The sequence below is a fragment of the Sciurus carolinensis genome, chromosome 9 (assembly GCF_902686445.1).
Source record: "Sciurus carolinensis chromosome 9, mSciCar1.2, whole genome shotgun sequence".
Taxonomy (NCBI): Eukaryota; Metazoa; Chordata; class Mammalia; order Rodentia; family Sciuridae; genus Sciurus; species Sciurus carolinensis.
This window is the reverse complement of record NC_062221.1, coordinates 140,101,178-140,129,003: the sequence shown is the minus strand read 5'-3', so window position 1 is coordinate 140,129,003 and position 27,826 is coordinate 140,101,178. Positions and strand designations below refer to the sequence as shown.

The window sequence follows — 27,826 nt, the reverse complement described above, 5'->3', positions numbered from 1 at the left end:
GGGTGAGGGGCCTCAAGTGGGGCAACCAGCCCCATGTCACTCTACTTCCTCTGCAGAGTCAACTAGAACAGGAAGCAGCACCCTCACACCCAGGGCCCTAACCGAGTCTCCCAGACGTGACTGCAGAGCCAGCCTGGCAAGCAGTGGCCGAGCCCCCAAATCCAGCCGGACACAGAGCTAAGGCCTCCAGGAGACAGAGTGGTGAGTGCAAAGCCCCTGTGTCTACAGTGGCCCTGAAAGGGACACCTCAGTGCTTGGTTTTCCCCAAGTAGTGGCTTTCCCTGGGGAACAGCTCCGTGGGACTCTGGCCCAGAGTAGGCCCTGGGGGGCCTGTCCATGTCCCCTGTCCAGAGCGTCTGACAGGAAGGGGTCAAGCCCCTTTTCACTGAGATCCAGCAAGGGGAGGTCCCTGCCTTCGTTGGGTATTTCTTCTTTCACCCTGTGTCTTCTTGGATTTATTCATCTGCCTGTCTGTTTCTAGGGAGCATTTCACATAGAGCTGAGGGTGGTGATCTGAGTCCTTGGCCACCCGAAGGCCTCTTTATAGGTGTGGGGTAGTCAGTCTCCTCCTCAGCGTTACAGGAGTGCTGGGGGCACCCGTAACTGCGGGAGCAGGGTCCTGCAGTCCAGATGGCGAGGAGCCCCCTCCATGACGGAGCCTGGGAGGGTGGCAGAGGGCAGCTGTGAGGGGCGAGGGCCGGGAGAGGAGGCCAGCTTCCCCTGGAGTGACACAGGCTGGCGGCTTGGAGGATGGAGCCAGGCTGGGCAGAGAGCAGGAAGAAGGGCAGCTGGAAGCCATGGCAGGTTCCGGCCCCGCTGCTTTAAGATGGAGCAGGTTGAGGGCTTCTCACCCAGGAGGCCCCAGTGGGGGCTACACCTCTGGGACCTGTCACGCCTGCAGCCTGGGCTGCCCCACAGCACTGGGCTAAATGAGGAAGTCCTCTGCCCAGAAGAGGCCCCAGCAGAGGTCCCCGGGCAGCGGTGGCTGAGCCCACGCCTCGGGCCTGCAGCCGGTGCCTGCGGGGGCCACCACTCGAGTAGGAACGAGGGGAGGATGCCCGACAGGGCCAGCCTGTGGCCACCTGGCCTCTGTGGGGCTGCGGCATCAACGGGGCCAGGGTCCCTGTGAGGTTGGGTCTCTGCTCACAGGCACCAGGACAGGGACGGAGAGCCCTAGTCCAGCAGGGCCTCTGCCTGCTCAGGAGTGAATGGGGCCATTCCGAGGGCGCAGGTGAGGCGGAAAAGCCCAGCTTCCGCCCTGACCCCTTGCATGAGCCCCAGCTGGCTCAGCTGAAGAGAGGCCCTGTCCCGCAGGGGGTGCTCACAGACAGGGCGACACAGGCGGGGAGGCGTCGTCCCGGGGCTGCCTGGCCAGGGCCTGAGGCAGCAAGCCCCTCTCGGGACCTCTCAGAGGGGCCACCTCCCATCCCGGCACGGAGGGGACGCTCCCTCACCAGCCAGAAGGTGGTCTCCCCACCTGTGAAGGGGGCTGTCCAGTTGTGCAAACTCCAACTCTCTGTGATCAAAAAGAGGTCAAGCTCACTTCCCTGGGGACAGAGCCCTGGGAACCCTAGGGCTCCCCCTAGGTCCAGCTCTGTCCGCTCAGGCCCAGGTGTTGCCCTGAGATCCCAGGTGGCAGAGAGACCTGATGGCCCTGCGGGCAGCCTGGGTGGGTCTGCGCTGCAGAGCAGAGCTCCACCTCTCTATGCCAGTCGCATGAGAGCCAGGGCCGAGGTTCTGCCTGAAGCCGTGCCACCAGTGGCTTGCCAGGGCCGGTGTGGCAATGCGACCACACTCACCAGCAGGTACAGGCCAGGCTGCTGAGAAGCCCCTGTTCAGGCAGCTCTGTGCCAGGCGGCAGGCAATCTCTGGTGGCATCCAGGACCCTCCAGCAGGCGGCTGAGGACCAACTGTGACTGGTTTCCATTCTCCTCTGCACACGCTGGGTTTCAAATGGAGCCGCCGATTTCCCTCCTGGACTCTGCCTGCACGGTGGCGCCCCTCAGGAGGGGCTCCGTAAGACCTCCACAGCAGGGTGGGCACGGCCCTGTGCCCTGTGAGCGCACTAGTCCCAGCGAAGCAGCCCTCCTGGACTCGAGTGCCCATCAGCACCTTAGCTTGCTGGGGGCCAGGCCATGAGTCTGCATGTGGCCTTGTGCGGTCAGCCCGATAGGAGTTGGCATCCCTCTGGCCATGGCTCAGAGCCCAGCCCTTGCCAGGACAGCGGACAAGTGGGCAGTGACACCCTGCTCCTGGGTAGGAAAGTCCCTTCTCGCTCCCTTTCTCAGGGACCCTTTCCTGGGGCAGAGCCGGTGGCATGGCCAAAGTCGGTGGACAGGGCTGGTGTCCCGGACCCCCACCATCAGCAGCTTGTTGTTGAAGAGGTGATGCGTGGAGCCCGGGCCAAGGCCCAGGGCCTGCTGTGTGTGCACCCTGGCAGGCCTCCTCCCTGGCCCGGGGCCCCTCTGAAGGCGGAGTGTGTCCTCGCTGCTCATTCCCCGGGGTCAAGGCAGCAGGGGTCAGAGTCGGGAGCAACAGACTGGCCAGGCTCCTTCACGCGCTCTCAGAGCTGTCCCCCAGGTGAGTGGGGCGCAGCACGGAGCCCACCCCACGAGGAGGCAGGGGAGCTGGGGCTGTGCTGAGGCCAGAACACTCGCGCTGCCTCCCTTGGTGGTGATGGGGGATCGGTGGCCCGGCTCCCGCCCGTTCCACCCGCTCACTTTCCACCACAAGCCTGAGTGGCCCGAGCAGCTGGCCACGCGTTTTGTTGCTGGGTCCGAGTCCTCAGGGCATCGTGATAGATGCTGCACGAGATCCAGGTGCTTCGAGGGCTGGCCAGCGCGAGCACGGCGACTCCCGGTGGCCCCCCCAGCGCCCTTCTGCGCTGTGACTCGCCCGTCCACGCCCTGCAGTCTTTTCTGTTGAATATCGACCTTTTAAAAGCTGACTTCCGAGATCTCCTCTGAGACGAAGGCCACCCTTAGCCCTTTGACCAGATACGTAGTAGCTCCTCTGTGGATTTGTGACACAGAAGTCGGCGTTTCCAGGGTCTCTGGCTTTCAGACGTGCTCGCCTCTCTGAGATTCATGTCCTTCCATTTCTTGATTGTTTCATGGCCTGAAACTAATCTGCAGCCGTCCACAACAAAAGCGGGTGGTGCTGCTCATGTCTCCCAGGGTCGAGCTTGTGCTTGCAGAGAAGGGCTCTCTCGTGAGGGTGCCTCCTCTCCCCTTGGCCTCGGCGGGGTTCCCTGGGGGGTTTTACATTGCTGATTAATACGAGGGTTCCCTTTTCTCCCATTTGGTCAGAACCCATGGCTCCTAAACCTCCAGCCACTGGGCTTCATGGGAGCTCTTGCCTCAGAGGCACCTGGGAAATCCGCCTGGGGCCTGCGGAGGCGCAGTTCTCCTTGGGCTCTCTGCTCCCAGCTCTGTGCAGAGCCCCCGTGATCCCAGATGGGTCCCAGCCCTGGAGCAAGCGGCGTCATGTGTGGGAAGCAGAGACGATGCCATGTCAGCCCCAGCGTGGGCTTTAGAGGGGGCCTGTTCTGTCCTCATCGCAAAGGCTTACTCTTCTTCAGCGATCAGACCCTGCTTCCTCTCCTCCCGACCCTCCCATGGGCACCTTGGCCCTGCCTGACCTGCTCCCTCAGGGGTCCAATGGCTCACGCTCAGCACAGTGGGCTTCCTTCTCTGAGCCTGGACCCTCAGGTCAGGCTCTGATGCAGAGTTCTGAGGGGCCAGTGGAGGCCAGGTTCTCAAGCAACTGGGCTTGGGGCTTAGCAGCTCTGCACACCTGGGTCTGTATGGGAAGCCTGGTCCCCCAGACTCACTGTCCTAACCCCTGCCTTCTGCCCTCTGCTGTCTTGCTTCAAGTTTTCTTTCCTTCTCTCTCTCTTTCTCTCTCTCTTTTTTTTTTTTTTTGTACTGGGGACTAAACCCGGAGGTGCTCTGCCACTGAGCCACGGCCCCCACTCTTTCTGTTTTCACTGAGACAGGCCTCACCGAGTTGCCCAGGCTGGCCTTGAACCTGCCCTCATCCTGCCTCAGCCTCCTGAGTCTCTGGCACCAGCAGGTGGCCACTGGCTGCTGCAGCTTTCTTCCTGTTTCCTCCTCTCTCGCCCTGGGAGCCCCACTTCCCCTGGACCTGTGCGAGGTGTAGAAAGGCCTGTCTTGCTTCCCCCAGGGCCACTCTCGGTCTGAGCTGCTTCTTGGTGAACTGGGATCCTCGTTAGCAGATTTATTTTGGGGTGGGTGGCACCTGGCCGCCGGGCCCCGCAGCAGCGCTGGGACTTGGTGACATTCACCACTTCCTGAGGTTGTGGTAGGTTGCAACAGCACCTTCCCCGGGGCAGGTGAAGGTCAAGGGCCGCTCTGAGGCAAAGGTCTGGCAGGTCAGTGGCTCTGGGGCTTCTCAAGCGGCCTCTGCATAGGGTTCTGAACCTTGGGCCTTGATGCGGGACCCACCTCACATCCTTCCAAGGCTCCCGGGGCTGGAGGGTTGGGGTGGGCGCTGCTACTGCCCTGCTTCCCACAGGCAGGGAAGCCTGGCTGCACGCCAGAGCTCAGCCCCAGGCTCTGGGCTCTGCTCACCTCCTGGAGCCTGGCCTTCGTCCCTGTCCCCGCTGAGCTCTCAGAGGCACCTGTCTGGCTGCACTGTGGGCTGTATGGGCCTGACTCTCCTTGACAGCCCCACAGCTCCCTGTGTCCTTGGGGCTGTGCATGGTGACGGTCACAGTGACCAGGAGGTGGCAGCCCTTCTCACCTGCTTCCTGTGGTCAAGGTCAGGACTCTGTGGTCTGTGGGTTGGTCTTGCTGTAACCGAGTTGTGCTCCACTCTCTGGGTGCACAGAGGAGCTGGGGCACCCAGCTCCACAGCTCCGCTCAGGGCCTCGATTTCCCCGCTCAGAACAAGACAGAAGGAGTTCATAGGCTGGTGGTCACGAGTGTTTCGTGGGGAGGGGGCCTGTCTTGGTTGCCCAGCAGAGATAATGGGTGCTTATGGGCCCCTCCCCAGAACCAGCGACTGGCTCACCCCACTGCATGGCAAGCCTGGCGTGGGGCATCCCGGGAGGTCTGCCCCACTCTGCTCCAAGCAGCTGTGGTCTCAGAAGAGGAGACTGTCTGAGTCAAGGGCTCCTCGCAGGGCCCCGGTCAGCTGAGCCCCATGTCCCAGAGCTGGGGAGATGCAGGCCTTTTCAGAGACGGGGCGGAGGGAGGGAACTGGAACTGCCCCCCTCCCTGCTGCACCAGGAAGCCAAACCGGGGTGGGACTTCTGCTTCTGACCCAAAGGGGAAGAATCAGGTTTGTTCAGGCACCTCTGAGCCCTGATTGCACTCTGTCTGGGGAGGGAATAGGGTCATCTCCCGAAAGACAGGGATGTAGGTCTTGGCATCCTCACCCCAGAGCCCCAGATGTAGATGCAGGGTTTGTGGGGAGCACGGGTGAGGCAGGACTCACTGCTGGGTGCGCTCAGGGTCCCACGGGGCACAGCAGGGGATGAGTACCATCCTCAAGACACACAGGCCCACGCAGCCCCACAGCTGAGCCCTGCTGTAGGAATAGGGCTCCCAGCTGCCTCAGACCCCTGCCTGAGGAAGGAGCTGCCGCTCTCCTGGGGACATGATGAGACTACGGTGACAACACGGGCCCTGGCAGAGAGCAGAGAGCCTCCTCCTGCCTTCTCTGTCCTCTCCACCTGCCTCTCGTGTGCTGGGAAGTCACCGGGGGCACCTGCTCAGGAAGCCTGCACCCCTCCCAGGAATGGAGTGCTGGCTCCTCTGGATGCTTCCAGAGGAGGGCAGAGTGACAGCTAGGTGCCTGGTGGGAGAGAGGGTGCCACCCTTGCCCACTCTGGCCTGGGAGGAGGGCACACCTGGGCCCAGAATGTCCAGCCCCACCCCTGGCCTCAGCTATGGCTCCTGGTTGCATCAGGACTGTGAGGGGCCATTGGTCAGCCTTTGTGGCTGGTGACAGCTGAGTTTTCAAGGACGGTGGAATGAATCTAGAAAACAACAGTGGCGCCCAGGGGCCGGGGTCCTGGCCAGAGTGGGCGAGCTCTGCACAGCCCTTTCCCACCCACCTGGGACAGAGCAGCCCAGAGGTCACAGGATATCTGAGAGAGAAAGGCAGGAAGGCTGCCTCAGTTGAGCGGACCTGGTCCTGCTTCAAGTCCACCTGTCCCTCGTCCTCTGCTGCTGCGGAGAGGCCAGGCCAGCGTCTCAGGTCCCAGCTCAGCTCAGGACACCCAGACCAGGCTCTGCCCAGCAGCAAGGGGCACACGTGTGTGGGGTGTGCACACATGCCTACCTGGTGGGGGTGTCCCTGCAGGGCCCACTACTGGCCACTTGAGCAGGATGCAGGTCCTGCCCCCCCTTGGCAGCTGGACCCCAGCTCAGGGACTCAGGGTGACTGAACTGTGCTGGCCAAGCCCAGCTCTCACTCCACGGCAGCAGGGCCAGGACCCCTCGGCCAGGAGGGGCTCCAGAGTCACCAAGACCCTCCCTTCACAGGACATGCCAGGCTGGCGCCCCCTGCTGCTCGCCCTGGTGGGGCTGCTCTCCCTTGGGTCCGGTGAGTTTGGGGAGGGGTGTAACTCCACACATATGACGTTTCCAGATGGGTGGCTCAGTCCTCCCTGATGCAGGCTCCCGGGAGGCCAAGGAGGGACCAGGCTGCTGGGAGCAGGTCCCCCCACACAGCAGGAGGTGGAGACTTGACATCCTGGGCATTTGCTCTGCACCCCCAGGGTGACTCAGAGCCCCTCCTGGGCCCCGTGGAGCTGCAGACGCTGACCTGGCTCTGTCCTCTCCCCCGGGCCTCCCCACCCGCTCCTGTACTCACCCCGCATGGTAGGCCAGGGGTGCAGGGCCTCACCCGCCTGTCCATCTCCCCAGCCCTCTCCCAGGAATGCACCAAGTACAAGGTCAGCTCCTGCCGGGACTGCATCCAGTCGGGGCCTGGCTGCGCCTGGTGCCAGAAGCTGGTAAGAGCCGCGTGGACACGTCTGCTGCCCTCCTGGCCTGGGTCCCTCTCCCTGCAGCTGAAGCCAGGGACACTGAGAGTTACCACCTCCATGTCCTGGGCTGGGGGGCCAGAGCAGCCCAGAGGCCATGGGACTGTGAGACAGACAGACAGACAGGCTGCCCTAGGCCAGCCCCAGGCCCAGGGTGCAGCCTGTGCTGCAGGCAGGAGGTCGCCCAGAGGCCTCCTGTCACTCAGGCCGCACCCCCGTGGGGAGCCCTGGTCCAGGACCTGGAGAGAAGCTTCCTGGAGGCAGATGCAGCGCCCGGGTGCATAGGGAGAGTCAGGCCAGCCTCCAGAACGTGGTGAAAGGCGGACTCCTGCGGGACCTTGCTCCTCCTCGGTCACGGTCTGTGCTCCAAGGTGACAGCCTCAGTAGGCAACCTCCTGTCCCTGAGCCACGGGCTTCTGTGTGAGGTCCACTTGGGCCACCGTGCTAAGGTGGCTTGGGCCAGGCTTCCCCACACAGTGCCACTGTCTGCCCTGGCCGCTGGCTGCTGGCCGCTGGGCTGGCTGGTGGGAGGCCCTCCGAGGCCGGCGGGCAGCCGCTGGTAGTCGAGGCTCTGACTGCTGCTTCACAGCGACGCCCGCCTGGTCCCGGGACCACCTCCCTTTTCTTTCGTTGAGCGCCACCTTCCTTTCTGGGCTGAGGAGCTGCCCGGCCGTCCTGCACTGCCCTTGCCCCACCCCAGCCCCAGGGGGCACTCTTCTGAGGGCTCCTGGTGCCTTCTCCTGAGCAGGGGCTCCCGGCCTCCACAGCACATCTCCTCTCTCCCAGTTCTGCCACGTGCCCAGAGTGGCTTCAGAGTCACCAGCGCTCACGGCGGTGACGCCCACACGCAGAGGAGCCCAGCGTGGCTGGGATCTGTTCTTTGGCCTTAGGGGTATGGTCCATGCTGGGGTTTGGACATTTGGGCAGTTTGGTCCCCTGCCTTCCTGAGATCACTCTGGTGGTTGAAACAGACAGTGAGGTTCACCTATTCCCATGTGGGCTGCATCTTGGGTTTTCTTTTCTCCTGTCAGTTCCCTTCAGTTCTTGAGTACGCAAAGCATTAACAGGGTTTCAAAAGTCAAACAGATCGGGGCACGCTGCTCAGGAAGGGTCAACCTCCCGCTTCCCCCGCTGCCTGCGGGCATCAGCCCACCTCCCGCTTCTGAGCTGTTCTTCTCAGTGCACTTGGTGAGAGCAAGAGAGCACCACCTCTTCATGCTCTGTGATCTAGCACGCCCAGCCTTGGATGCAGCGGGCACTGCCCAGTGCCAGGACCAAACATGGCCTGTGCTGGGATCCAGGGGGCCTCTAGGGGGACAGAGTGCTGGAGCCCCTGGCCCAGGACCCCGCTCCCCTCTGTCTGCCGTTTCCCACTGAACTGCAAGGGCTTCTGCAGGAGCTCTGGCCTGGGGTGCAGGGTTCTGGGCTGCCTGGTGCCCAGCACGCCTGCTGGCAGAGGATGCTCTTGCTCCCGGGGGAAGCGCCTGCTCCCTAGGCCCTGGGTGTGCTCAGGGAGCCCAGAGAGGCTGCCGGAGCCTGGGGTCTTCCCTGGCTGCCGTGCGACTCACCTCCACCCCCAAACTCCAAGTGCGGATGAGGGCGGCAGGGCTGGGTCTTGGGTCCAGGGTCTGCAGCCCCTGCAATGGCTGCCGTGTGCCCCTCCTGACCTGTGGCTGCCCCCTCCCAGAACTTCACCGGGCAAGGGGAGCCCGACTCCATTCGCTGCGACACCCGGGAGCAGCTGCTGAAGAAGGGCTGCGCAGCTGACGACATAATGGACCCCAGGAGCCTCACGGAACCCCAGGAGGACTCGGAGGCGGGCCAGAAGCAGCTGTCCCCACAAAAAGTGACACTTCACCTACGACCAGGTAGCCTTGGCCTGGGCTGTGCTTGAGCCAGGCACTGTGTGTTCAGGAGCCACGCCACGCTGGCGTCAGGGTGGGCCAGGGGCAAGGTGGGCCAGGTGAGGCTGGGGCTGCCGGAAGCCTGGTGGCTAAGGTCTGAGTGCCTCTGCCTGTCCCCAGGCAGGTCCCGACCCCACCCCACCCCCGTGCCTGCTCTGGGTACTGGTCTCTCTTTCAGCCCTGCGTTCTATTTTTAGAAGGGGGACATTTGGAAAACAATATTCTATCCCCCCTCACCAATGCTGGGACTTCTGGCAGAGTAATGGTTCTGATATGGCCTGCGGTCCAGAAAATGAGCCACTGTCAGACCTAGTCACACCCCTGCCTCAGAGCACACCCCTTCCCTGCTGCCTGAGGAGCAGAGGGAGCCCCAGGTCTGGAATGGGCGGCTCTCCTCTGATGGGCCAGGGGCTGTGGCTGCCCCTTTGACGGGGGCCCACCCTCAGGACCAAGTCCTTCCACATGCCCCTTCCAAACACCGGGGAGAGGTGGATGACTCCACATCTGGATGGGTGGCCCAAGGGGCTCAGGGCTCATGCTCAGGAGTGAGTTCACACCTGCCTGCCTGTCCCAGGTCCTAGCACGGCCTCCCGGAGACCATGTGAAGGGAGGGCAGGAGGGTCTGGGGGTGGAATGGGGCCAGCAAGGTGCAGCCAGCTTGGTGCCTTGTGCCCCCTGAGATGTCCTGGATGAGGTGCTAGGTGCCTCTCGCGGTCTCTGTCCCTGCCGGCAGGTCAGGCGGCTGTGTTCAATGTGACCTTCAAGCGGGCCAAGGGCTACCCCATCGACTTATACTACCTGATGGACCTTTCCTACTCCATGCTGGACGACCTCATCAATGTCAAGAAGCTGGGCGGGGACCTGCTCCAGGCCCTCAATGAGATCACGGAGTCCGGCCGCATTGGTGAGGCCCCTGCGGCCGCCGGTTGTGCTCAGCCCCTCCCGAGTCCCACACACACGCAGAACCCCAGGGGCAGGAAGCAGACACAGCGTCTCTCAGCACACCCTTGGGCCACGCGCTGCGTCCAGTCACGGGTCCCCTAAGACTTGTGGAATTCATCCAGCCCTCCGCGTCCTCCTCCAACTCAGGGCCCCGCCTGGGCCAGGCCGGCGCTCCACCACTCAGCCTCGCCCACACGGGCCCCGCCCCACACTGGCCCCGCCCCACACTCAGCCCTCCCCACCACTCAGCCCCGCCCCCACCGCTCAGCCTCGCCCCCACCGCTCAGCCTCGCCCCACACTCAGCCCCGCCCCACACCCAGCCCCGTCCCCACACTCAACCCCACACTCAGCCCTCCCCACCGCTCAGCCCCGCCCCCACCGCTCAGCCTCGCCCCACACTCAGCCCCGCCCCACACCGGCCCCGTACCCACCACTCAGCCCCACCCCCACCACTCAGCCCCGTCCCCACCGCTCAACCCCGCCCCCACCACTCAGCCCCACGCCCACCGCTCAGCCTCGCCCCACACTCAGCCCCGCCCCACACCCAGCCCCGTCCCCACACTCAACCCCACACTCAGCCCCGCCCCCACCGCTCAGCCTCGCCCACACTGGCCCCGCCCCACACTGGCCCCGCCCCACGCTCAGCCCTCCCCACCGCTCAGCCCCGCCCCCACCGCTCAGCCTCGCCCCACACTCAGCCCCGCCCCACACCCAGCCCCGTCCCCACACTCAACCCCACACTCAGCCCCGCCCCCACCGCTCAGCCTCGCCCACACGGGCCCCGCCCCACACTGGCCCCGCCCCACACTTAGCCCTCCCCACCACTCAGCCCCGCCCCCACCACTCAGCCTCGCCCCACACTCAGCCCCGCCCCACACCCGGCCCCGTACCCACCACTCAGCCCCGCCCCCACCGCTCAGCCTCGCCCCACACTCAGCCCCGCCCCACACCCAGCCCAGTCCCCACACTCAACCCCACACTCAGCCCCGCCCCCACCACTCAGCCCCGCCCCCAGCTCTTGTGCTTGTTTCTCCATGTTTAAAAGACAAGTCTTACAGTGCTCGTTATTAAAAAGCGTGTAGGCCACACAGTAATTATAGCATTAAAGAAATAACCATGGTCAATTCTGCAGGCCGAGGGAGCCTCAGCACTTGAGAGTCTGCCACGTCCACAAAACGCAGGCCCTGGCAGGCCATGGGGAGGGACGAGGACACACCGATCCCCCCCCCCCCCCCCCCCCCCCCGGGGTGGGGAGAGTCACCCCTGAACAGCACTCTGTCTCAATTTCGGTGTGCAGAAAGCACACGTGCACGTGAGAACCTGTGGGCATACGCCCACGCACGTGTGGCACCTATGAGACACACATGGGCACACATCCACACTCTCATACAGTGACCACGCAGGCTGCCAGGGCTCTTGACCCTGCCGCAAGATAGGGAGACGGAAGCAGTCTGGGACCCAGCCTGCCGCCCTGCCCCAGGCCTGCCCACCTCGTGCCCTGTGCCCCTCAGGCTTCGGGTCCTTCGTGGACAAGACGGTGCTGCCCTTTGTCAACACGCACCCCGAGAAGCTGAGGAACCCCTGCCCCAACAAGGAGAAGCAGTGCCAGCCCCCCTTCGCCTTCAGGCACGTCCTGAAGCTGACCGATAACTCCAACAAGTTCCAGACTGAGGTCGGGAAGCAGCTCATTTCTGGAAACCTGGACGCTCCCGAGGGCGGGCTGGATGCCATGATGCAAGTCGCCGCCTGCCCGGTGAGGCCACTGCTCCTGCTAGGTCTCCTGATGTCCCCAAACCTGGGAGCTCCACCAGGCTCCGTGGGGCTGCTTGCCTGGCTGGCAGTTCATCTCAGGGACCCCCGCTGGCCCACCACTGATGGCCTGGACCTGGGAGAGAGGCCCCCAGCCTCCTGCAGGGGAGCGAGGTCTGCTGTTTCCATTCATGGCAACTGGAGGGTGACTTTAGCCTTGAAGGGGAGGAGAGACCTGGCAGGTCTAGGTCAAGTGAACCCTGAATGATGGACTCTTTAAATCTAGATTGCCCTCCCCTCCCTTATTTACAGGGCACTTTGAAAGTTGTTTGAACAGATACTTCCCAGGTGCCTGCTGGGGCTGGCGGGGTCCTGTCTCCCTGCTGGGAGACCCTGGGGGGAAGACCCAGCCTGGAGACCAGGCTTGACCCCTGGTTGCCTGCTCCCCAGGAGGAAATTGGCTGGCGCAATGTCACGCGGCTGCTGGTGTTCGCCACAGATGACGGTTTCCACTTCGCCGGCGATGGGAAGCTGGGCGCCATCCTGACACCCAACGATGGCCGCTGCCACCTGGAGGACAACATGTACAAGAGCAGCAATGAGTTTGTGAGTCTGCAGGCGGGAGTGGGCAGGACCTCTACGGGAGGAGCCCACAGGGTGCCCAAGGGCAGGGGACCACCGGCTGCTCACCAGCACCTCCTTCCACCTAAATAACAAGTCTTGAAGGGACTTCCAGAACCCCTGAGTGGCAGCGTGAGGTCCCTGGGACCCAGCCTTGGGCCAGAGGAGGGTGGTGGATGGTCAGGCAGCCCTGGCCCTCACCCTCAGGGCTGCCCTGTTGACAGTCTCCGGGCATGCTGTCCCCATGCACTCCCGCCCTGGACTGGTAAGGTCAGGTGCAGGACCTGCCCCTGTAGCCCCAGCCTTCAGCCAGGGCCTCCCCCGCTGTCCCCAGGAGAGACTCACCAGGTCCCAGGGTCCCCATCCCTGGGCAACCCATCCCCTGCCCTCCCAAATGTGACGCAAAGGACTTTAGAGACGATACATGTTGGCAGGATGTAAACCTGAGGAGTCAGCTCAGCTGTTTATCCAGGAACAAAGTTCCACACAGGAGCAGGGGAGGCAGGGATGAAATGGCGCCCTGGACCCACGTTCCTGGTGGAACGTGAGCCACTGAACAAAGAAAGGGGCTGGGTTTATATGGGCTACTTTGAGGGGTGGTCTGTGAACATATCAGTTTCCTTGGACACTCAGGAATTTGAACTACTCTGGTCGGGAGTCTGTGGGCAGTGCCTGGAGAGGATTTACTTTGGAGGAGATTAATGCCGCCTAGAAACTGTTTCTTTCAGGGCTTTCAGACCCTTCCCGTCTGCGTTGGCCCCTGGACACGCTCGTCCTGGGAGACAAGGCTGTCAGTGCCTGGCCTCCTTTTCACTCCCTTTTTCCGGGCCACATTATCTTGGGGTTTTTCCATCTTCCATTAGTTGTTCTATTAGTACCACTCAGGGGGCCCCACTTGGACCCACAGACGCTGAGGGGTGTTGGTGGATAAAATCCAGGTGTCCTGACCTTTGACCATGATCTCTGCTCAAAACTGAGTGTCCTTTTCCTGTGCAAGTAGGCACCACCATGTTGAGCAGCGTGTCCCAGACTCTGCCCCGTAGGACCCAGGTGTCCCCAGCACCCGTGACACAGAACGCCCACAGTGCTGCTCACGCTCTGGTCAGCATTGCAAGTCCGAGCGGCTCCTCGCGCTGGGTTCACACCAGTGTCCAGTGTGCTCCTCACTGTGTGCCAACACTGTTGCTTCTCCACCTGGTCCCATCAGCCTGTGCCCTCTTACACCTTGTTCAGCATCGTCCACAGCATGAGGACAGGCAGGGCCTAAGCTGGTGCTGGTGCCTCAGCGCCTGGGTCTCTTCTCCACCTGGTGGTCTGGAAGGCTTGTCCCCAGCCTCAGGGGCCAGCTGTCTGACTGGACGCCCCTCTCCCCAGGACTACCCTTCCGTGGGCCAGCTGGCACACACTCTGGCTGAGAACAACATCCAACCCATCTTCGCAGTGACCAAGAGGATGGTGCAGACCTACGAGGTCAGTAGGGCCAGGTTCTGGGCCATGTGGGGGGACAGGCTGTGTCAGCAGGAGGACAGCCCAGTGCTTCCACCGTGCCCTGTGTCCCGTCCATGCGGGGGGACAGGCTGTGTCAGCAGGAGGACAGCCCAGCGCTGCCACCGTGCCCTGTGTCCCGTCCATGCGGGGGGACAGGCTGGGTCAGCAGGAGGACAGCCCAGCGCTGCCACAGTGCCCTGTGTCCCGCTCCCTGCACTGGTGTGTGGGGATCATGGCCACTTTCTGGTCACGACTGTCACAACCTGAGGCTGAAGCTCCCTTTAGGGGATGTGATGCTTCCATGGGGACACCAGGAGCCTCCACCTGCCCTTGCGGCCTGTGCTGGTGGCCATGGGTGCTGGTGGTGGCGGCATTGCCTTTCCTGCTAAACGCGGCAAGTCTCTCATATCTATGGATCCAGCGTTCTGTTTTTTCGGGGGAAACTTACTTGTTTTCTACCCACGTGCCTGTGAACATGGACATTTTCACCAAGAAAGATATGCACACCAAGCTCGCAGTCTTGAGGGAGGAGCTAGGTGAATCCCACAGCCCAAGAAGCAGGAGCCCGGGGCCTGCCCGGGCTGCCCCCCGGGAGACCTCGCTGTGCCCACTGAGAACACTGTCTTCTCACGTGTGTTGCCTGGGGACGAGCCTTCCATAAATGCCTCAATGAGCAGGAGCCACAACCAAAACAAACAGGGCCAGTGTTGGCTTTGAAGCAGCCCACCATCCCGCCCGGGAGGGAGCACCCCTGCTCACCATCCCGCCTGGGAGGGAGCACCCCTGCTCACCATCCCGCCCGGGAGGGAGCACCCTTGCTCACCATCCCGTCTGGGGAGGGAGCACCCCTCTGCACTCATCCCGCCCGGGAGGGAGCACCCCTCCTAACCCACCCAGCTGGGGAGGGGGCACCCCTGCTCACCATCCCGCCTGGGGAGGGGGCGCCCCTCTGCACCATCCCGCCTGGAAGGGAGCACCCCTCCGCGCCCTGGGCCTTGGGTTTGCAGGCCCGGTTGGCCAGGCCCGCTTCCCCGAGGCTCCGGGCCTGGAGAGCACACATCCACTCTACAGCTGTGGAAGCCGAGGCTGTGTGGGAAGGCAGTGTCCCAGGGTTCTCAGTGTCCTCAGCCCTCTCGACGCACAAAGTAGGGGTCTTGCCTCCGCCTGCTCATCTTTGAAGAGAGTAGCAGTTGGATCCAATGGTGTCATGGAGTGAGGAGTAGCTGCAGGACTGGACGATGTTTCTGATGGTCCGGGTGGCTTCCTGCAGCCCCTCTGCTCTGCCTGTGGTACCATCGTTTTCTGTCAGAGCAGCAGGCAGGCACAGCCAGGCACAGCCAGGTACTGGCTAGCCAGCGCCTTGTCCACATTCCTGCCGCTGCTGACCCATGCCTGGCCTGGCTTCGGAAGGCAGCCACCTGCCAGGGCGGCATCTCCAGGAGCCAGGGCTCAGGTGTTGTGGGGCTTCCAGTTCAGTGATTTGCCAGCTGGACTGAGAAAAGCCACTAGACCCACAGTCGAAGTCGTTGCATTGCAGGATGCAAACCAAACCCGGGAGGCAGAGGGTACAGAGGGCGGCGTCCAGAGACAGAGCGGCAGGCCCAGAGCTCCCTCCCCACGAAGCTGAAGGCAGCACTTAGTGCTCCCAGCAATGGCGGGTGACTGAGGCAGGCCCTCGCCATGCATGCAGTGCTCCCCAGCCCTGATGCCCAGGGTTCTGTTCAGGTCTGCTGTGCAGACTTGGTTGATACCCTTGTGACTGACCTCCAGCCCCCGGGAAACCAAGCAGATCCAACATGTCCCCTGCGTCACACTGTTGGGCTGCCTGGAGTGGCCCAAGCCCCAGGCAGGACGTCCTGAGGTCACCTCCCGGGGCCAGCCCTTTCTTTACAGTGGGCAGGGTGTGGACAGCCAGGGCCGTGGAGCAGCCCTGTACCCCACCGCAGGGATTAGTTACAGGGGAAAGTCCTGCACCTCATTCCCCGAAGGAGCCTCTGTTCCCAGCACCACACCTGGTCCTGAGGCCAGAAGGAGATGCGTGCCGGCCTGAGCAGAGGGAGGTGACGTGGTCTTCACATTATACCATTAATGACCAGAGTGGACAGACCTCGGACAGACATCCTCAGATCCCAGCTGTCACCATTAGACCACCTGGACCTGTTTCTTAGCATGAGGCCTCAACTTCCTGCACTGAGAGGGGCCACGTTGCCACCCAGGACTGTCACAGGTTACTGAGCTCCCCACAGTGAGTCCAGAGAACAGCTGCCCAGCGGGCCGAGTCACCCTCAGGTGGCAGAGACCACGGTCCTCAGGTGCAACTCTGCTTCCGGCACCTCCACCACCCTCCTCAGGGGACACACGTGAAATCCAGCTCTACCTCTGCCCTCCCGCCTGTGGCTCTGTGTGGCCCGTGGGCCTTGCACGGCTGGCCCCCTGCAGGTCAGGGCTGGCGGGGAGGAACACGAAGCCCCAGGAAGGTGATTGCTTTTCTAGAGCGCTCACGGCGAGCAAGGGTCCTGGTCGGATCCAGCCGGGCTGCGGCCACCAGCTTCCCTGCCACCAGGTGTGCCAGGCTCAGAGAGAGCAGGGCCTGGGAGGCAGGGTGGGGCAGGTGTCCAGCAACCCTCCGGAGTGGGCGGTGGAGCTTGCCAGGCAGCCAGGACGGTGACTCAGCTCAGCACAGGGTGGACAGCGGGGCAGCAGGAGGAAGACTGCCCGCCATCAGGACACGGCAGCCCCGTGCCTTCATCCGTGACGGTCCCCTCCTCACGGGGTCGTAGCCGGTCCCAGAGATTTACAGGCGTTGTTCCAGGGGACAGCATGGTGCCGACAGGAGACCAGACCCAGACCCAGAACCTCTGTGCCTCGGGGTCGCAGGCCTCCCTGGCCCCTGTTCTCATGGGTGGTCAAGGCCGCAGGGAGTGTGCACCTGCAGAGCTGCCCGGCCTGCTCGGCACGTGTTTCTGGACTAAGTAGAGAGCCATTCCCCAGAGGGCACGTGGATGAGGCCAGTGTCCCGGAGCCGGGCTTGGTCCCACGGCTGGGACAAATGAGAGTGGGCCGCAGAGCCTGGAGGAGGGGGTGCAGTGTGAGGGTCCTCATGAGCTCCGTGGGCCGGGGGCTGGACTCCACCCTGGGGAGCCTGCGGAGTCGCAGAGGGTGCTGGGCAGGGGCCGCCCGACCATCAGCTGCGTGCTCCTGAGGGGAGGCGACTGGATTTCCTCTTTGTGGAATCCGCACAGGTGGGGGTGGGAGGGACCGGTCCATGTGTCGTCCAGGGGCTCCACCTGTCCCTCTGTGGACACCCGGGACAGCAGGACTGGGCCGCCAGAGCTGTCCCAGGCTTAGGCAACACGGTCACTCTCAAACTTAAATCACTTGCACCCATCCTGGTGCTCAGAGCTGAGCCTTCCTGCGACTTCTGCTTCCTTCACTGCGGTCTGTGCCCTGGGGGTTGCTTCTGTCTGCTGTGCTTGCCTGGTGGAAATGCCATCTAGTGGTGAACCAGGCGGTGTCCCCAGTTCAGCGACGTCCCCAGCTGAAGTCCAGCAGGGTGGGAGCATTCACATCACAGAAACCAGCAGAGCCTCAGCTCAGGGCTGCCCGTCCCCGAGCGCTGGTTGCGCAACGGGAAACTCGCTGGGTGTGGCCTGAGCCTCCTCACCGGCCGAGCCCTCAGGGAGCCACACCTGCAAGCTGCCCATGGGCTAGCTGAGCCCTGCCCGGTCTTCTGACCCCCGACAGAAACTCACAGAGATCATCCCCAAGTCGGCCGTGGGGGAGCTGTCTGACGACTCCAGCAACGTGGTGCAGCTCATCAAGAACGCCTACAACGTGAGTGTCCCGCCCCTGCTCAGCAGGGTGGGCTGGTGCCTGCAACCCTCAGGTGCCGGCCCTGCCCTCCTGGCTGCAGGTCAGCAGAGGTGGGGAGGGTTCAGCAGGGTCAGCTGGGGCCACCTGCAGCTCCTGCAGGGCCCACTCAGCCTCCTGGGCACAGGCAGCTCTGTGTCCTTTCTATGCTGGTGTGGCTGGTGCCACCCAGACCCCCAGGGGCCCTTCCGGAAACATGAGCTCCAGGCCCACCTCACCCAGGGCTCTCCTAGCCGATGGCCATGGAGAGGTGGGGGATGGACAACTGGAGGGCAGGTGTTGCATCCCAGGGTAGGCGGAGGCCCTGGAACCACCATGGTGGACTGGGGTCCAACCCTTGAGGCGTGGTCTCTGCCACGTCAGCCCCACCCCAGGCTTAACACGCCCACGGTGGTCACCAGCAGGTGGCCTGTCTTGAGGGCAGGCTGTGGCACGGGCAGTGCGGCCCTCCCCACCTGGCATTCCTGCTGAGCGTCAGCGGGCCTGTGTCGCTCACTGATGTGGGGCTGGGGAGGAGGAGGTCCACTCCGCTGGGCAGCAGGGCTGGCGCAGTGGACGGCCCCCGAGCAGGCCGCTCTCTGCCTGCAGAAACTCTCCTCCAGAGTCTTCCTGGACCACAGCACCCTCCCCGACACCCTGAGGGTCTCCTACGACTCCTTCTGCAGTAACGGGCAGTCCCACACAGGCCAGCCCAGAGGGGACTGCGACGGCGTGCAGATCAACGTCCCGGTGAGCCTGGCTGGGGTCTCCGTCCCACACCCCGGGAGGCCACTGGGGATCTCGGGACACCAGTGGGGGCTCCCACGGGGCCCAGCAAGGGGGGACGCAGGCCGTCCCCCAGCTGGCCCGTGTTCCCACCTTTAACACCCTCTCTGACGAGGCCACACAGGCCCTGCCTGAGTCTGTGCCCGACACTGGGGAGAGGACACAGGGAGGCACCAGCGGGCCTCTCAGCACACCTGAGGAACCCAGCTCCCTGGAGTCAGCCAGTGTGGACGAAGGACCCACAGCAACAGCGCCCCCTGGGGGCAGCCACCGGCCGCACAGAGCTGGGCAAACACCGCCCATCTGGTTGGGTTGGGTTTTCCTGATTTTTGCTTGTTTTGATTTTGTTTTTTGTGGTTTGGTTTTGGTTTTATGGTTCCGGGGCTCAAAATCAGGGCCTCGAGCATGCTAGACAAGCCCTCTGCCACCAAGCTATGCCCCCAGGTCTTTGTTTACTGTTTGACAAAACCATTAAGGCCTGAGCCAGAAAGATGATCAGAAATACTCATGATTTCCCTAATGTTTCAGATTGAAATTTATCACTCAGTTTTTCATTTTCTCTTTTACTATGAACTAACATTCAGCAAAATGTCTGCCTTTATTGCTTTTTTTTTTCTTAATTGGTGGTTCTGGGGATTTAACCTTGTGCCTGCTAGGCAAATACTCTACCAACTGAGCTATATCCCCAGCCCTTTTTAAATATGAGCCTGGAATTCCTTCCCATGCTTCTTTCTAGATGTTGGCTTGTGGATTTTTACCAAAACATTCCCCCTGCTTGACCTACGTGGGAATTTATTCAGTTCTGTTCTGATCTGCAGTTGCTTATTATGCATTTTTACAGTACTTCTGCTGTATCTTAAAGCACCGTGCAAAAATTCCTTAAACCCATTTTTAGATGTGGCTTGATTTGACCAACTGGTTCTCCCTGCAGCCACTGCCGGCACCTGCCCTCCTTATGCCAGCATGCACAGGGCCCTACGCTCTGCCTGGCACCGACTGTGTGCTGCCCCAGTGGACAGCCCCTGGACTGTGGCTTTCCCCCTTCCCAGGCTCAGAATGTAGCTCGGCCCCAGGCCCAGGACTTCCCTGGGATTCTGGACCCTTAGCACACTGGACTTACGGACAAGACTCGTGGAGAAATTGTCCCCCACAGAGCCACTTTAAAACCCCTTCACTGAGAGTATGATAAAAGTTTTCCTAAAGTCGGGCTCAGTGGCGCACACCTGTAATCCCAGCAGTTCAGCAGGCTGAGGCAGGAAGATGGAGAGTTCAAAGCCAGACTCAGCAACTTAGCAAGACCCTGTTTCTAAATGAAACATAAAAAAGGACTGGGGATGTGGGTCTGTGGTTAAGTGGATTCAATCCCGGATTCCAATAAAAAAGGTATCCTAAAACGTCCCTCTCGGGCGCTGGCAGAGCCCGTGGGCCGCCCTGCCTGGTCCACAGCACCTGCTCTGAGCACAGCCTTTCCTCTTTCCCCTCACTTGGGGACAGTCCACATGGCCTCCTACCCAGGCCACTCTGAGAGGCAGGTCCCTCATCCACCGAACCCCCTACCCCTAGGGCCAGGCGAGGGACGGGAGCAGGCCGTGACCTGGGCGCCCTCGGCCCCGCCTGAGCCCTGCCCTCTGCCCTGCAGATCACCTTCCAGGTGCGGGTCACAGCCACAGAGTGCCTCCAGGAGCAGTCCTTTGTCATCCGGGCGCTGGGCTTCACAGACACCGTGACCGTGCGGGTCCTCGCCCAGTGCGAGTGCCGGTGCCGGGACCAGAGGCAGAACCGCAGCCCCTGCGGGGGCAAGGGCTCCTTGGAGTGCGGCATCTGCAGGTGAGGCGGGCGTAGGCGGCCACAGCCCCCGCCCCGGGCAGGAGGAGGTGGAGGACGAGCGTCACCCGAGGCCTTGCTCTTGCTCTGGGCCAGGGTGCCCTCGGCGATGCCAGCCGTGCTCCCCCTTCCTGGGCCCTGCAGCACCTAAGGCCGGGGACTGGCTGGCAGAGGGATGGATGCTGCCACAGGAGGACAGAGACCGGCCCTTCGTACCCAGGGTCAGCGGCCCACCCACCAGCGCAGCCCGCCCTCGGCCCCCAGGGGAGCAGCCCGGCCCCCTTGGACGCCCCAGCATTCTGCTCCCCCAGAGACTCGCAGAGCAGAGGGAGGGCTCACGCCACTGGGCCAGGAGGCCTGGCTAAACCCTCCTCGAGTGTCTCCACCAGACCAGTTCCTGGCCGGGCAGCACTGCCAGGTCCAGCAGCACCTGAGCCCTCAGGCCCGGGAGGGTGGACAGCACCATCTGGAGCAGGTGGCTCAGTTCCCTGGACAGCACCATCTGGAGCAGGGGGCTCAGTCCCCTCAAGGGCCAGGCTGGGTTCCTCTCCGGGGGTCTCGCCCAGTCCCTGGTGGGCTCAGCAGACTTTCGAGCAAGAGCAGGCTCAGGGCGGCCCTGCGCCAAGGGTTGCGTGCTGCTGCCCGGGGTCAGGCGCCTGACCTGCGCCCTCCGGTCCAGGTGCGACGCTGGCTACATCGGGAAGAACTGTGAGTGTCAGACGCAGGGCCGGAGCAGCCAGGAGCTGGAGGGAAGCTGCCGGAAGGACAACAGCTCCGTCGTGTGCTCCGGGCTGGGGGACTGCGTCTGCGGGCAGTGCATCTGCCACACCAGCGACATCCCCAACAAGGAGATCTTCGGCCGGTACTGCGAGTGCGACAACGTCAACTGCGAGCGCTATGACGGCCAAGTCTGTGGTGGCCCTAGTGAGTGGGCAGGCCACTGTCCTGACGGACCCGCAGCAGGCCTCTCTGGTCCATGTGCCCCAGGAGCCCGACAGTGGGACCCTGGGGCAGGACCTGGAGAGACCCTCCTCCCTGCTGGGCCCGTTTCTGCGTCCCTGGTAGCAGGCGACCTCATGGGAGGGCCCACAGACCACAGTCACAGCCTGATCACAGTCCCGGTCACAGTGGGACGGGAGGCCTAGACGCCCAGAAGTGACCGTGTCGCTGGTGGGGGCCGTGACTCAGGCACGGTGGTCCACAGCGTCCCCAGGGCCCAACTGCAGGAGTGGCGGGAGGGGAGGCAGGGCAGCGCAGGAGGCCTGAGTGCAGACCTCCAGCCGGGGGCTCCTGGGGCGCGGAGCCGCTGGCAGGGAGGGTGCTGCAGGGGCCCTGCTGTCTTCCAGGCAGGGGGACCTGCTCCTGCGGCCAGTGCCACTGCACAGAGGACTTCGAGGGCTCAGCGTGCCAGTGCGGGAAGTCCACCACGGGCTGTCTGAACGCCGCGCGGGTGGAGTGCAGCGGCCGGGGCCGGTGCCGCTGCAACACCTGCGAGTGCGACCCTGGCTACCAGCCGCCCCTGTGCCAGGACTGCCCCGGCTGCCCCTCCCCCTGCGGCCGGTACACGTGAGTCCTGCAGCCGCCTCCCTGCCAGGACACCCTGAGCGGGTCCCAGCAACCCGCGCCTCGCGGCCCTCTCCCCTCCGCCCCGCGCCTGGACCTTCCCTCCTGGCAGGTCTCACCTGTGCCTTTCCACGGCCACCAGCTCCACCTCCATCCTCTCCCAGTAGCACCATCGTGGCCCCAACCCACACCTGGGCTGGGCCCTGAGCACCCCCCACTAGGGGACCACCTGGTGTGCAGATGCCCAAGCCTGTAGCACACCCCAGTACGCACATGCACTCTTGCACACCTGAGCACCCTGACACGCCCATGCACCCCAACATACCATTCTCCTGATGCATCTATGCACCTTCACACACCTGAGCACCCTGACACACCCGTGCATCCTCTTACACCCATGCACCCTGATACACACATACACCCTTGCACACCTGAGTGCCTCCTCACACCCATGCATCTCAACACGTGCTTGCACCCCGATGCATCTGTGCACCTTGCACACCTGTGCATCCTCACACACCCGGGCACCCTGACATAGTTGTGTACCCTCACACACCTGAGCACCCTCTCACACCCATGCATCCCTACACGTGCTTGCACCCCGAGTCTTTGCACCTTGCACACCATGCATCCTCACACTTGCGCACACCATCTGTGTCCCCTCACACCTCTGTACCTTCCTGCGCCTGCTCATGCCCGGCTCCCCCGCAGCTCCTGTGCCGAGTGCCTGAAGTTCAACAAGGGCCCCTTCGAGAAGAACTGCAGCACTGAGTGCAAGAGCGTGCTGCTGCAGAGCCGTCCTGGGCAGGGCAAGACCTGCCAGGAGCGGGACTCGGAGGGCTGCTGGATGACCTACACCCTGCTGCAGCGGGACGGCAGGGACCGCTATGACATCCACGTGGACGAGAGCCGAGGTGAGGCGGGCGGCGCCCGGGGTGGGCGGGCGCGGTGACAGAGGGCCAAGGCCCGTGTGGGAGGAGTCTCTCTTCCTGGGGGCAAGGTGGGCCCCGCAGCCGTCTGCTCCAGGTCAGGGGCCCCAGGAGCCTGGGAGGAGGTTGGGGTCCTGAAGCCAGCTCCCAGGAAGAGCGGTTCACGGAAGTGGTGCTTGAAAACCCCGCCTGGCAGCCAGGTGGACCCCGTCCTGTCAGGGCACCAGGTGGACCCCGTCCTGTCAGGGCATGAGGCAGAGGCTGTGGTGCCATACCACACCCTCCCCTCTCCACTGAGCCACGGCCATCAATTAAGGAGATGACCGGTGGGCAGGAGTGGTGGGATAAGGAGAAGACACAGACACACAGAGAGGAAAGGGGGCCGGGGAAAACCGAGCTCTGGTGGAGCGCAATGACCCAGAGCTGGCGCAGCGCGTTGACCCCACGGGTTCCGTCATCAGAAGGTCCCCGAGGGGACGTTCTGGCAGAGCTGGCCGCCTGCAGGACACGGGGCTGGCGAGACCTCAGGGGCACCTTGCTTCGCTCAGGATCCTGTCTCCTTGGGAGCGGGTCTGACGCAGGGCCGCCTGGAGACCTGGTGCCCTGGGCACGCAGCCTCCCAGCCTGGCATCTGGACCTGCACTTGGCACAGGCAGCTCTGGCGTAAGAGCGGCCGGGAGCTCACTCAGCTCTCCAGTTGCCAGGCCGGCTGGGCCCAGAGCCCTTGGGCTGTGGGGGGCACAGGGTGCAGGGCTGCTGCTTGGACCTGGCAGAGTGGACATGGACAAGGTGGACAGTGGAGTCTGGGGTGTGGACGGAGCCTTCTCTGGGTGGCACCTGGTGGTGGGCAGAGGGTCCAGGGGCCCGGCAGATGGAGTGGGGTGGGAGGCTAGGGGCAGGGCAGTCCGCCAGGAGGTAGGTTGGTGACAGTGACAGAGACATTGGGGATGCTGGGCTTGGCCAGGCCTTCAGGCTTCAGCATGCAGCCCCGTGATCGAGCACCCTGCCCACTCCTACTGAGGGAACAGGGCTGGGCGGCCACTCAGAGGGACCCCAGAGCACAGGGCAGTAGCACATGAGGACACTCACTGAACTGACCTAGAAGCCCCTCCACGAACGGGACAGTGTGGAAGGTGGGCTCAGACCCTCCCTGCACCCTGCCTGGACTCTTGGCCTATCCTCAGCCTGGGGCTTCAGACTCCTGACTGCCAGTGTAATGGCCCTCTCCAGGTCACTCTGATGGACAGAGCTGGGCTCAGGTTTGGGGAACTGCCAGGGCCAAATTCCTTAAACTCTGAGAAGACCAGAACTCTCTGCAAAGGCCAGGGCGACAGATGGTAGCCCACAAAAATGTCATTGTCAGGGACCCAGCAAATAGGGGCTTGCCCTAAAGGTTAGTGCCTCTCCCTGTGACCAGGGCCTGTGGCATGGCCATCAGCAGCCCAGGGCCCCAGGCTCAGCAGGGGGCAGGCACAGATGTGGCACAGATGTGGGACCTTGCCCTGTTCCTGCCACAGCTGCCCCACCAGTCTGAGCTCAGGTCCTGCTTTGGTCACCATGGAACACCTTCGCCAGGTGAGCCAGCTCCCACCGCAGAGCCCGTGAGTTCCCAGCTCTGCTGCGAGGCAACTGGCCCTCAGGCACCTTCCCACCCTGAGTAGTGAGAATCTGCAGGCCCCAGGCCCCAGCTAATTGGCTGCACCAGCAGGGGTGACCGTGTCCACGGGCTGGCATCCTGCCAGGCTCTGCAAGGCGACTGGTGACCTGGCCTTGCCTTCTCTGTGAACAAGGGGCCATGCCAAGGGGCCTTGGAGCCACAGGCCTTGCTCCTGGCAGGGGCTAGGCTGGGTTCTCTCATCACCTGCAGCGAGTGACGGAGGGTGAACCCCTCGGGGGACCTCCACTGGGCGAGGCGCTGACCCGGCTGAGGGGACTGACGCTCCGGGCTGTGCTTCCTCCTCAGAGTGCGTGAAGGGCCCCAACATTGGTGGCATTGTAGGGGGCACTGTGGCAGGGGTGGTGTTGATCGGCGTCCTGCTGCTGGTCATCTGGAAGGCCCTGACCCACCTGAGTGACCTCCGGGAGTACAGACGCTTTGAGAAGGAAAAGCTCAAGTCCCAGTGGAACAACGTAAGCTGCCGCCCTTGGTGGCCCCGCAGAGCCCACAACCCCACGATCTGTGACGCTCCTGCCCCACCCGCTGTGGACCTGGGCCGCCCGTGTGGGACTGCGCCAGCCCGCCCCGCAGTCTGTCCCCTGAGAGCCCTGCGGTGCAGGAGAGCTCTGCCCCAGTTCGCTTCTCCAGCACTGACCTGCGGACCCGGGAGGCCCCTGCTCCTGCGTCTGCTCCTGCAACCTCCCTGCCCTGAGGAGTCCGTGTCCCCGTTTCTCACCAGGACAACCCTCTCTTCAAGAGTGCCACCACGACAGTCATGAACCCCAAGTTCACGGAGAGTTAGGCGCCCCTGGTGAAGACGAGGCCAACAGGACAGAGCAGAGGGGACCCCAAAGCCACGTCTCCATCTGTGACCCTGACGTGGCTTCTGCCAGCGAACTAGACGTCCACTCTGCTTCTGTCTGCCTTCCAAGTGGCAGAGAAGGCCAGGGGTTCACATGGACTCGTCTTCAGGGCCAGCTCCCCTTCCGATCTGCACTCTTCCCATAGCGACCTGAGAACAGGACTTTCCGAGTCCCAGGACTTGGGTGTGGCTTCCTGGGAGAGGTGGGCAAATCCACTTGCATTTAACTTGCCGGGTGCCTAAGCTCTGTGGAAAGAACAATAAAACCTCCGCGCAGGCGTTGCTGGGAGCTGGCCTCCGGCTGAGGCTGCCGCGGCCTGCTGCAGGCTTGGGCTTTGTGCTGCCGCTCTTCTTTCCGCCTGAGGGGACAGACCCACCTCACCCCCTGCTGCTGCTTCTGTTCTTCCTCCCCAGCTGGCCAGCACCCCGGCCCCTGGCCACCCACAGAAGGCTGCCTGCTGCTGAGCCTGGCCAGAGCGCAGCCAGCTGGAGAGGCTCCCTCTCCCGGAGGCCAGGGCCTGCCTGTCGGGCCAGGCTGCTCTCAGGAGCACGAGAGGCACCGCCGAGAGCAGTCTCACCCGCACCCTCTCCTCGTGGGTTGCTCCTGGGAGACCTGGAAGTCTGCATCTGTCTTGTGCTGTGTGAAGGGCCCGCGTTGTGCGTAGATACGTGTGCGGTGTCCTCTGAGAGCGTGGCGCGGGCACAGAGGGGCACAGCCTCCACAGGCGCCGCTGGAGCTCAGGTCTGCACTTCACCCCTGCCCCAGGCGACGGTGCCGGCTGCGTGGTTGTGTATCTGTCTCTGTGCAGAAATGTATTTTCACATCTTTGTCTCTATTTTTTCCTCAAAAAATACAATTCCTTATTAGAATTCCAGCAGAACTATTGATTCAGTGACATCCAGTCACCGGGAAGCACTGACGGAGTGTGTGGTGGCGGGCAGGTGGGCATCCCGCATCCAGAGGGCGCAGAGCCAGGGCTGGAGATGCAGACCCTGCCCGCCAGCTCCCTGCAGTGCCCACTGCCCTCCTCCTGCTGGCCGGGCAGCCTGTGGGCCTCTGAGCGGCCTCGGTGTCCCCAGAGGGAACGCTGTGCCTGCGCCCTCCATCCCTCCAGGCCAAGGCTGCCAGCCTGGCCCTGCAGCACACGGCCTCCTCCCAGTGCCACCTGGGGCCCCTCCGTCCAGCAAGCCCTGTGTCCCTCACCCCTGGGTCTCACCCTGCCCCAGGCCTGCCTGTCATGCCTCCCAGCAGCCCCCGTTGCACTGATGTCAGGAGGGGTGTCCCGGGGGCACGAGGTCATGAGGGTGGCGCCCCAACAAGGGGCGTTAGTTCCCTCATAGAGGAGGCCGGGGGAGCTCAGCTGAGGATACAGTGAGAGCTGCCCTCTGAGGAGACAGCAGCCCACCCCAGACAGGAATCTGTGGGTGCCTGGACCCTGCACTCTCCAGCCTCACTCTCCAGCCTCACTCTCCAGCCTCACTCTCCAGTCTCCCTCACTGTCCAGCCTCACTATCCAGCCTCACTGTCCAGCCCCACTCTCCAGCCTCCCTTACTCTCTAGCCTCACTCTCCAGTCAAATTCTCCAGCCTTCCACACTCTCCAGCCTCACTCTCCAGCCTCCGGCACTCAGCAGTGCATTTCTGCTGCTTACAGATTACCCATTCTCAGGTATTTTGCTACTGCAGTAGGGAGAGACTAAGACCCCTATTTGTAAACAAGCATATTTGAAACAGAATCACCAAAGATTAACCTTTAACCATATTGTTAGGTCGGAAATTAGGCGACTGTAGGGGGCAAAGTTGAGCAGCCGGGGCAAAGTTGAGCAGCCAGAACAAAGACCAGCCCACCAAAGGTGATCAGAAAGTTCGCAGCAAGGTGGATGGAAAGTTCCACTGACCCTTCACACCCACCTGTCACTCAACAGGACCCTCCCATCCCAGTCTATAAAAACCCTGGGCAGCCAGGGCCACCTGCGACTTTCTCTGGGTCCCTATACCCGGGGGATCTGGGAATTTCGCCCAAGAGCCAAATTCCAAAAAAGCTTACTTTGGCCACTTTCTGTCCCATTTTCTTTGGCTGCTCACTGTGCCCGCCAAGACCCGCCAAGCTTACGTTTGGTCCCGCCGCGGAGCCCGCCTGAGCTTACACATTAGTGGCACCACATCTAGGAAGTGGCTTTATTTTATCTAAAATGTAAAAAAAAAAAAAAAAGAAAAGAAAAAAAGAATGAATTTGAGCCATTTTCTGACGAAGTGGCCTGTGGGCCGGACTTGCCTCCCTGCCCTGTGAAGGCTGGGGCTGGGCATGTCCCCCGCCGGCTGCTCATGGGCGCCCCACTCCCTCCACCGTGGGCAGGTGCAGAGGTGTGACACCTCCCCCAAACTCCCCTCCAGCCCGCGGCCCCTCGACAGGTGCCCCCCCCCTCCCCACCCCGCTGCAGTGGCACCCGGATGGGCACAGCCTCTCTCATGGCAGGCAGGGCCTCCGTTCCACAGCTCTGCTGCAGCCCCGCTCTCAGCGGGCAGCCTCAGCACCCGGTGCCTCCCAGACCCGCCGGTGGCCTCACTGCCCCCTACTCTGAAGAGGATCTGGGATGGAAGCGGATCTGAGCCAGCTGGAGGCTGCATCTGCGGCC

At 63.1% G+C, this 27,826-nt stretch overlaps 1 protein-coding gene across 1 annotated transcript; it reads left to right on the top strand.

The window, feature by feature from the left end:
- Positions 1-45: 45 nt before the first annotated feature.
- Itgb2 (integrin subunit beta 2) lies at positions 46-26,060 on the top strand. Its single transcript, XM_047563626.1, has 16 exons — positions 46-201; positions 6,513-6,573; positions 6,897-6,985; positions 8,703-8,883; positions 9,653-9,823; positions 11,374-11,615; positions 12,062-12,217; positions 13,607-13,702; positions 17,465-17,554; positions 18,179-18,319; positions 19,995-20,182; positions 20,859-21,103; positions 21,526-21,745; positions 22,454-22,656; positions 24,635-24,801; positions 25,068-26,060. The coding sequence occupies exons 2-16, from the start codon at positions 6,516-6,518 to the stop codon at positions 25,128-25,130; spliced, it is 2,310 nt and encodes a 769-aa protein (XP_047419582.1). The 5' UTR covers positions 46-201; positions 6,513-6,515; the 3' UTR covers positions 25,131-26,060.
- Positions 26,061-27,826: the final 1,766 nt, after the last annotated feature.

Excerpts from the sequence above, each read along its gene's own strand:
- Itgb2 (XM_047563626.1), top strand. The coding sequence starts at position 6,516 with ATGCCAGGCTGGCGCCCCCTGCTGCTCGCCCTGGTGGGGCTGCTCTCC. Across the intron at positions 21,104-21,525 it reads CCAAGTCTGTGGTGGCCCTA|GCAGGGGGACCTGCTCCTGC; the intron begins GTGAGTGGGCAG and ends GCTGTCTTCCAG. Across the intron at positions 21,746-22,453 it reads TCCCCCTGCGGCCGGTACAC|CTCCTGTGCCGAGTGCCTGA; the intron begins GTGAGTCCTGCA and ends GCTCCCCCGCAG.